Source organism: Zerene cesonia, unplaced genomic scaffold (genome assembly GCF_012273895.1).
Source record: "Zerene cesonia ecotype Mississippi unplaced genomic scaffold, Zerene_cesonia_1.1 Zces_u009, whole genome shotgun sequence".
In the NCBI taxonomy this organism is placed as follows: Eukaryota; Metazoa; Arthropoda; class Insecta; order Lepidoptera; family Pieridae; genus Zerene; species Zerene cesonia.
The window spans coordinates 95,934-106,943 of record NW_024045139.1 but is presented as its reverse complement, the minus strand read 5'-3'; the positions used below and the strand labels follow the sequence as shown (position 1 = coordinate 106,943).

At 34.8% G+C, this 11,010-nt stretch overlaps 1 protein-coding gene across 1 annotated transcript in view; it reads left to right on the top strand.

Moving 5' to 3' along the window:
• The window catches only part of LOC119839148 (gonadotropin-releasing hormone II receptor-like), a 51,176-nt gene extending 40,418 nt beyond the window's left edge, over positions 1–10,758 (top strand). The window contains exons 6-8 of the mRNA XM_038365351.1: positions 2,463–2,653; positions 9,387–9,451; positions 10,550–10,758. Coding sequence (XP_038221279.1) covers positions 2,463–2,653; positions 9,387–9,451; positions 10,550–10,654 — 361 coding nt within the window. The 3' untranslated portion in view covers positions 10,655–10,758. The remainder of the gene's footprint in view (positions 1–2,462; positions 2,654–9,386; positions 9,452–10,549) is intronic.
• Positions 10,759–11,010: the final 252 nt, after the last annotated feature.

Here is an 11,010-nt window from a genome sequence, read left to right as displayed (position 1 = left end):
AACTTTTTATCCCGATATTCCAACGAGATACAGACGTACGCGGGTGAAACCGCGGGACGCAGCTAGTATAATATAAAAGCGTGTTTGCAATCAAAGTTTTTAATAATATCTGTGTTGCTGTGTGTTAAAAATACAAATAAAGTGATGTTTATACTTAGCGCTCTTCGATCATAAAGAGTTATTATTATTATAAGAAGATAGCGATTAAAGAATTGAAAGCGCTTTGTGAACAAAATCCTATCTCGAGACTATTTTAAGAAATATGCCATTCAAAGTTTTAAGCATATGTGCCTGTATCGGAGACGTATTTCAATGAAGTTAACCGATTGCAAAAAGTAGGTTAGTTTGAAGGGTTATAAGGTAATATTACCTAGTATGTATACATATAATGGTTATAATAGTGTTCCTTATAACTATACAAAATGGTGTGGGTGTGTGTAGCACGTGCTTAGAAAGGTCAACCAAACGTCAGCTTAAGTGTCGAAAATAATATTAATTATTCGTATACATTAACATAACAATAATGTGGAGGCCCGTATCCTTTTCCTAGCCCTTGCCAGTCCTTTTCTTTATTCCTCTCGTCGATTCTTTCTTTATCTCTTACCATTTAAAGTCGGCAATCCATGTACAGAGGCGTAAGGTCTGCATCCGCTCCTGCAATGCGATGGCGATGCCTCCACCTGGTGACACTCTAGTTCGGTTGCCCGTTTTTCTATATAAACAAATATTTCGTTTTCAATCCAGCCAAATAGTTGTCTCAAATCCCTAATTAACGTCACGTAATTAGTGTAAAAAATTTACTGGCATGACTTCAGCGAACAATGTCTCTTGTGAAGATGTCTAATTCCTAGTTCAGACCGGCCACATACAGACGGAGTGCTTTTCTGAATTCAGAAAGCAAATATTGCATACATTTTCAATGATCCACACGTTGTGGTTTTTTCAGATAACTGCACTAATGTCGTCACAATGGCATGGTTTCATGTGCAGTTTTTTGATAAAGACACAGATGACATGGCAACTAATGGCATAACCGAATCCATAATGTCAACTTAAATTAGGTAGTGTCGCGTCTGCTTTTTCCGAGGTTAACAGTGCTGAATCCACATACTATTTTACGTCTTTTTTATAGTAGAATAGCTCCGCCCCGCGGTTTCACCCGCGTAAGTAATATCGGAATAAAAAGTTGACTATATGTTGCTCTAGTTGTCCAGCTGTCTACATACCAAATTTCATTGCAATCGGTTAAGTAGTTTTTGCGTAAAAGAGCAACAAACGCACACATCCTTACAAACTTTCGCGTTTATAATATTTGTAGGATACTACGTACTCTAAGGTGGTAAATCTCATCTACCTAGAAATTGCCGGTTGACACGCTTTGTAATATCTTATCCTTTGAGACAGTCTGTTTTCAATTTAATATATTAATATCACAATAACGACAACCTTTTACAATGCAAAATTAATCTTCAATGTTAATGGAGCCATAATATTATAGTCTACACTTTAGACCATAGATAATATAATGCTATACTTACGATAATAATACAGTTCTAAAGGATATCTTTATGCGAAAGTGTAAAAAAAATAGATAAATTTAAAAGTACATATTTTCATCATCATCATCAGCCCATATATGTTCCCACTGCTGGGACACAGGCCTCCTATGAGGGTTCTGTCCGTAATCCACCACGCTGGCCAAGTGCGGGTTCGCAGATGTCACATGTCGTCAAAATTTTGATTCGTGGACATGCGGGTTTCCTCACGATGTTTTCCTTCACCGTTTTAAGCAGTAGTGATGTTATCCACATGTGTAGATAAATTGAAAAATCAATATATTTCCTGCGCGCTCGCCTGGTCCCGAACCGCGACATATCGATTTTGAGCCTCCACTGCTTTTATACTAAATACATATTATACGAAAACGAAAATAATTAAATTGTTACTTTTTTATATACACTAACTGCACCCCGCGGATAACCCACATAAGTCTATACCCGTAGGAATATCGGGATAAAAAGTTGCCTATGTGTTATTCCAGTTGTCTAGCTATCTTCGTACCAAATTTGATTGCGATCGGTTCAGTAGTTTTTGCGTGAAAGTGTAACAAACCATCCATCCATACTTACAAACATTCGCATTTATTACATTAGTAGGATATATAAGAATACATTTTTCCCGTGGAGGACAGTTCGGAGCTTAGAAACGGGCTGGTGTCGTGAAAGTTGCTTATTATTTTAATTAGTAGTGTGTATCTGTATGGAATTAATAAATTCAAAAAACCATTTAAATGAATCTCAAAATTACCTCCAGAATAGAGAGAAATCTTCTTATCATCATCTCAAAAAAAACTTTTTTTATAATGGCTTCTCAAAATTTGTGAAGCGAAGATCGTTCGATAAATATACGTTATACAGGTTAAAACAATCACGCAGTTTGAAAAGATTGATTGATTATAACAGGTACATGGTGGACCGCGACTCCGCCTCCCGGGTCCCCGGACAGGTGCAGGACCTCCTGTTCGCGATGGCCGTCTCCAACTCCTGCATGAACCCGCTGGTGTACGGCACCTATACTCTCCGGTTGAACGGCACCCTCCAGCGGCTTATGAAGACCCTGTGCTGCATGAGCGGCACTGCTTCTGACACTATGGGTGAGATTCCTCTTCATAATAACTAGAAGAGACTCGAGAAATTTTGAAAGAATATATAAACATTTATCACAAGGAGGGATATTTAATATCTATCAAAATTTCCCATTTATAAAGCATTTCACAGCTATAAAACTAAAAATTAGAAAAGACTAGTGGCTTATATCATTTTATTAAATGTCGTGTCATCCTTTTATAAAGAAACACTAGCTGTACGCCCCGGCTCCGCCCGGGTAGTTATTTATTGTAATTTAAATTATAATAAAAACTGTCCTATCTCTCAAGTTGGATCGAACTGCACATGGTGTGCGAATTTTATTATAATCGGTTAAATGGTTTAGGAGTCCATTGAGGACAAACATTGTGACACGAGATTTATATATATTAAGATATATTTTTTACTGCAGTACCACACTCGTACCTTCCCATCTACATCACCACGCTTTCGTCAAATCCTTTAATTCCGCACAGAACTGAATTGAACTAACTTCCCTATTCGGTGTTTCTGTAAAGTGATTTCCTACCTCAAAGGTCGGCAACACACATACACCTTGCGTTATAGATGCATATGGCGACGCCCGTTCCACCATCAGGTGACGTATACGCTCCGCTGCTCACGTTCTAAAAACTAAGTAAAAATCCAGACGAACAAATTGATCCTTCAAACATAAAGTTAGTAAAATTTAAACTCGTTTTGTTGTTACGATCAACTGAATAAATAACAATACTTTAATACACACATATTATACTCTAGATTCTAGTTAGAATCCATAATTTTGTGGAGTCTAAATTAATTAAATGGCAACATTAGTTCCGCCAGGTATTCTCGCGTTAGCGGAAATGAGAAAAATTCTTGCGACTCGTGATAGTGCTGACGGGTTTTAAATTTTCGACATTAAAGCACTGAAATTTATGTCGTGAAATCTTTGTAGAGAATGCATACACAATAGCGACATAATATTTGACAACACTTCAAAATTTTAAGATTCTTTCTTTATTATAATCAATAGGATCACATGGGAGCACCAATATTAAACAAAAAGACATTAAAATCTTTTCATCCACTTGAATGCCCTGGGTTAACAAACATTAAAAATGAATGCAGTCGAATAAAGAAACTTTTTTTGAAGCTATTTAACAAAATTGATATTAAAATGAATTTCATAATAATATCAATCAGCCAACCAAAATATAACGTATTTATAAACTGCCAGCAGCTATTTAATAATGAAGCTAAACGAACACTCTACTATGCAGCGGTACAAACATATTTTATAATAAAATATTAATAAATAGTAATAAAAATATGTCAATAATAATCGACCCATTATTGCTCCTATTCATAGAAATGTCAAATTAAAATATAAAGCCTAAGCTCCACTTGAGATTTCACTGTAAAATTATTGTAGAGCCAAGCGTCCAACTCTACACGGCTTAACTCTACAAGCCCGTATATAACGAACTCTACAACCTAGTTAAAACACGGGACTTGGTTGTTTCGTTACTATTATTACAATACCAACTAAGCAGCAAGTATAAATAACTAGACATCCCGGCTCCGCCCGAATATCAAAATTCCTGTTTAACCGAAGGAGCCTTCAATCGGGATTATAAGTATCCTATCACCCAAGTAACCTCATACCCTGTCTGTACAATCTGTATGAACAAAATCTGTTCAGTAGTGTCAGCGTGATTGACGGACAAACATTCAAACAAACAAAGTTTCACATTTATAATATTAGTGTGATGTAGTTTTGTCATATTAAACCCGCGTGAATATTGTTTATTATATATTTAACCACAAAAACCGTTCCTACTATTTTATACTAATCTGAGACAAACGAATTGGTTTTAGATACTTTGATATAAATGTTTTATAGGTATGTACTGAGACCTATAATATTCCTATTATTTAAACTTATACTCAAGTGGCTACCTAACCGATTTCTCCGGAATACTCAACTCTTATCCCTTTTGTTTAACGTTCCGTTTGATCAAAGAATTCATTAGAATATAAAAAAGTGATTTATTTTTCTTGGATGTTCGCATGAACGGGCGCTTTGCTCTGCTTACAAATTACTATTGATCGTTGACTATTAAATGATCAACTCGTTTATAGTGCAAGGTGTACAGGTATCGAATTTTTTACCAGTTATATTTTATCCATTGATATTCGTAAGGCACCGAGCGCCGAATAGTTCCAAGTAATTGTTTAGATCATGTGATGTGATCATGGATCGCATCGTTTAGACTATAGTATATTGTTTATACATTTTGTTGTAACTTAATACTGCGACCGTGATGTTTCTGTATGTATTGAAAAGTTTTTACCTGTTTATATAGATTTATGGTGTGTGTATTTTAACCATGGAAATAGGTGTCCACCCATATAACGTATACATATGTTTTCTTTTTTTATATTTCCATTTCGTAAATTGTTTACCTATTAGCTATTTATTTATTCTTTTGTATTTTACTCTTTTCTACCCCTTAGGTTGCCTGCTATAAATTGCTGGTGGTCGAGAAAGGCGCCTAATTGTGCAATAAAAATTGTTTTTTGTTCATAATACGCTTTTTATTATATTGTGTAAGTAAAATGTATAAATAAATCGTTTCACGGTTATTTCGCCGTCATCAAAATTTTGTTTATAACAGCGACGCTTCAGTTCAGTGTCTTCGACTTAGACGGTAGGGCGTGCCAAAGAAATGGACATACATAGTCACATGTATACATAATACATACATGTGCTCGAAACGTCACTCTCCTTCTGACGCAGTCAGTTAAAAGATTGATATCAATCCTCAAAAATCTAGATAAGAGCCCCTTCGAAATCTATTTTCCCATCGGACTTAATACACGTCTCTTCTAATAAATCATTACATCCAGTAAACCCGAAGCCTGTAATAATTATTTTACAAGTATATATTTATAAATATGTAGTTTTATGTCAAACATTTGCTGTTTGGAATTCTAAGCCTTTTGTGTACCTACGAGTGTCAACAGGACGCGGTCAATGCTCGTCGAAGCAAATTCCACTACAGATTTGAGGGGATACAACAACCCTTTATTATTGATTCAGTGCCGGCTTTGAGAAGTGGTGAGCACGGCCCGGAGCCATGATCATGAGTCACGGATATGCATATATGATAATAGCTATGACTAACTGTCCGCATAATCGAAGCTTCCTTCGATACAATACAAGGTACTAGGTAAACTATGGCACTCTCCAACCTAAGTATCTCTAGATCCAAACCTTTTCATATAATCAACCCGTTGCTACGTGAAAAAAGACATACAATGATACACATTTCGTATTTATAGTATTAGCATAGATAACAATTCTATTAGTAAGATTTAAGCTATATGCCTAAAAAGCACAAGAATAAAATGAACAAGAATTCAAGGACCCTTCAGCCTTTAGGTATGGCAATCGCGAAGTTTTGGTGGAAATGGAAGCACCTGTTTCAATAATAACTTTCTCTCATTGGAACTAGTATTAGGAATATATCAATAATTAATCAATATTCCTACAAACAATTTGTGTGTTTATTACGAGATACTAATCTTGGATTTTGCTAAATAACAAATAGTTTAGATTGTTAAATTTCGAACCTATTGGACTCGTCAACTTATTTAAATCTAATTTATTTTAATTTATGTGTCATATATTTAACTACTCTTATTAATATAATTAAGTGATTATTGCTACGATGGGGGTAACATAAGTTGTATAGATTTAACCCTCTATAAATAAATAAATAAATAATATATATATATATATATATATATATATATATATATATATATATATCGTGTTTTATCGACTTAAATTTATTTTTTTAACAAATAGGAGGCGTTTGAGTAGTCCCAATTTATTATGACTCTTCCTGACATCTATTGGCGAATAATAAATAATACATAAACATAATTTCCAAAAAACACAATTTATAAAAAAACAAAAAAAAAATACCGAGCAAAGCTCGGTCATCCAGGTACTGAAGAATTAAAAAAACAACTTATTCTTTAATGCGAGCTATTTTTATGTCACACGTATATGATTGTATTCTGTTTAAACAGTATTAAATCGCGATTTATTCGAGGTCTTTTGATATTTTCGCTATCCATTGATATCATACGTTTTGCTTATCCGGAGTAATGATGCCAATATCCGGACCATACTCGGTTTAAAACAGACTTTCATCTTTGCTTTCTTTGTTAATTTCGGTTTTATGTTAAACAATAATAAGTGACGGTATTTTATAAAACATATTCTTCACTAAAGGAGAGTTCCCGATAAATTTTTAATATTTGATGTAAAAATATAATGCAGTGGACACTGGACAGATATGTTTATATTGGACTAGCTGTGACGCGCGGTTTTAGCCGCGGACGAACCCGCGACGACTAGGTAATGTTATATGAAACATAAATTATTGAATCATCGTATTTTATGTAAAAAAACCAATCACAAAGTACGTCTCACTGAAAAGGTGAAAATTGCAAATGTAGAAATGAAAATATCGCTTACCAACATAATTCCAATTTATAAGTTTAATGATACGGCGGATCATTGGGATTTATTTACAGACCAGTAACACGTGCAGAGGCGTTGAAACTAAGTGGGAAGTTGTTATATAACATTGATCTTATTACAGTTCGAATCTTATGAAATTCTGTAAAATTGAGTTATCATTAACTTCAGAGGTAACGTTTGGGAGCTTGGGGGTAATGTCTAGATCTCTCTAGGTCCTTTTCCTCTCCCTTCCCAGTCTATTTCTTTATTCTCGTCGTCAATCCTTTCCCACACACCAATACGTATCGCTACCGTTACGAATAGAGTTTACTCGATTTCGATATAAAGGTACATACGTACATAACGAAACGAAACTCCTGCAAGTTAGGTAACTGTAGGGTTAAAGAAAAGTTTGTAGGAGATTGTTCACCGGTGTGGCTTCATGTGACGTCATTTCTTATTGTATACTAAACTCAAACTGAAACATTATTTTATATTCAACTAGCAAACCCGGCGAACTCCGTTTCGCCACCAAAAATTTTCAGTTGAAATTTTTCCTGAATTTTCTTTGCTATAAACCTCACAGAACCGAAGACCTTTCCAACGCATGCAAAACCGTGGAAATCGATTCGTACGTTCTAGAGTTATAGCGTCAGGAAGGAAAACCCGACTTATTTTTATATAGTAGATTAGACTTATTCTAGAAGCACTTTTGATCGTCATATAACTAAATTTCCAAAGAGAACCGCCGACGGGAAACTCTGTAGTGGCTCTTTTAAAGTCGTATCAATTATTATATATACATAATAATTTTACATAAACGTTTATCATAAAAAAGTTGCCAAACTGTCTTGTTGTTCTTAAGCGACAAATTCTATGGATTTTCATAATAATAGTTATATCAAATATGAAGAATAGTTTCCATTCATTTGGTTCGCAAACATGAATTAACATTTATACCGATCTTTCTATTCTTACCCGTTTCTTAGATGTAGATTATAAGTGTTAAAAATCAAAAGAGGAATCACAGCCAGTCACAAACTTTTTAAACAAAGTGAGGGTAGACGGAACGTTATAACACTAACTCATCCAAAACAAATATTAAACCAGAAGATGGATCTAATGATCCCTAATGCAACTTCTTTACTTTAACTATTATTTATGAGGAATCTAAAGCTTCTCAAAAAAATCAAAATTTATAAATAAATGGTAAAGTTAATTAATGCGATGTTTTAATACTTGTTATTAAATTATAAGTAGGTCGATATTATATAAGACTCACAATATAGCACAGATTGTAGACAAAATCTCAGAACTTCAATGAATTTACAGCGTCGACGTTTACTTACGACTGCTATAACGTATGACTTGAATAAATAACTACGCTTTTACACGCTATAAATTTTAACTGGTGTATATTATTTGTTCTTACATGATTAAATAACAAGCATTTCATCCCAATCTTTACAAAAAACCGAAATCGTGTATTTTAAAAGATCTAATTGTATGTTAATTATAAATTTTCACATACGTATATAGAATACAGTAAAAATCATGAATTTAAATGACGCTGTAATGTTTGCGTGTGTATCCTTGATTCGTAAATTATGAATATGTTCCATTTGCAGACTAGAACTTCTTTGCCAATATTGATGAATTTTAACATAACAGGCTGGTATATTGTCGAAGATTAATAAAGATTAAACATGTGCCATCTTCATAAGGTTTGAATAGGAAGTGAAATTTTAAAAGAAAAACTTCATACGATACTGTGAAGTGCACGGAATGCTATAATAATAATTACCTATTCTATGTGTGATAATTTAAGCCTCTATTTTACATATATCTAACGGCTTCGCCCGTGGAACATATATAGCCTATGTCACTAAGTGATGATTAAGCTTGCTAATGGTGAAAGAAATTTTGAAATCCGTTTTTTTTTGTCCTATGACAAAAAAAACAACTGAGTTGGTGGTTCGCCTGATGGTAAAAGATCACCACCGCCCATGAACATTCGCAGAGGCTCAGACCTCTAAGAATGCGCTGCCCGCTTTTAAGAGATAACGGAAAATAAGGAAAGGATTGATGACTGGAAAGTAGGAATGGACCGGGAAGGGCTAGGAGAAGGAAATAGACCTCCGGCTCCGAGAAGGAAGCGTGCTCGACTCCCACACTAAAATATTTATCTACTAACGGTTACACTATAAGTTATTTGTTCACAGGCACGTCAAGGTCGAGTTCATCAAGAAATAAAAAGATGGACACACAACCATTAACGACAATGAAGGTATTTTCTTTAATACAAAGTTCTCCGAATTTGCTTATTATTTTCGCTTTCACGTTAATGACTGAGTGTTTTTGAGGAAGTGTTCTCTATAGAAATAAGTAGGGCGTATTAATTGCTCGCTAAGGTATGTCTCACCTTTCTTAAATGAATTATATTCTGACTAATTTGCTAAGGGACTGATTTGGTAGACTAATTAAAAAAGTTTTTTGTTCCATTTCAACAAATTTTACAAAACAATTTACAACTGTTTTTTTTGGGAGTAGGTTGTTTATTTTATAAAAAAACTGGCTGTACGCGGTGCGCGCTGCTACGCCAACAACTAAAATAAATCAAAGAAAAATTATTTTGCTGCAGCGCCTCCTGGTGGTTAGTGGCATTAATGAGCATATTACACAAAACTCCTCCGTGGAATAATACATATATGTATACCAAATTTCGTAATAATCAGTTCAGTAGTTTTTGAGTTCATCGATGACATACAGACAAAAATTAATTTTTATATATATATAGATAGATAAGTAAATAATTGTTAGTTGTGTCAGTGTTTCTTATCTATCTGTGTTACGAGTGCGTTGTAGGGTGAAGACCTCTTCCATTGCTTTTCACAAATTATTTTTTGTTCCTTTGAACTTTGATATAATACCTATTGGTTGTCAATAAGTAATTGATTTTAAACTCTAGCAAATCTATTAAAAACTATTTGAACAAAGTGAAATTAATTAATTGACTACTGTAATATATTTTCTCCTTTTTTGCTAAAAGTAAATTAGAACTTAAATATTCGCTTACTTAGTCTTGCCTGTATTTTACTTGAATTAAAAAGGTGCGAGCTCTAAGCATGACAATAACTCTTTAATAAGGTAATATTAAACATTTGTAAACGGTTTCTAGATTATAATTAAATAATTGATGTCAGAATTTTCTATAGAATCACATGTGAGAACTGTTTAAATATTGTATCTCAACATTTAACATCTACGATCTCGATCCAGTTGGATTATTTTAGCTGTTATTTCTTATAGCAATGAGAACTAAATATTCACAGAACAAACTGTCTTATAATTCGCGTTATATCAAGTAATGTGTTTATTTATTCAGAACGATGGTGTAAAGAAGCAGCTAGGCGTCCGTTTCGCGGAGACATCACTGAGCGCGGTGGGGGAGCGCGCAGAGGCCGTGGCTTGGTGCCGCGCGCCCGCCTGACACCCGCCCGCGCGGCTGCACTGCGCGAGACACGAGCGCTGCCGCGTGCTGCACGAGTACTACAAGGCGAGGAGTACACATGTGTAGCGTGACGGGTGTCGCGAGTACTCTAATACTCCAGTACTACGTGATGCCGCACACCCGCCCGCGCACCCCTCGCGTACGTCACTAGAGTTGCCGTGTCCAGCACAGCGAGGACTGCGCATGCATAACGGATGTTGCGAGTCCTGCATTCGAGAAGTACTCGTATGTAGTGTGTGTAGGACTCATTTGCATTATGTAACTTAAATGATATGAATCAGTGTAGAGGTTAATCATGTAAAAAATCATAGATCAATGAACTTTCCGACTGTTCA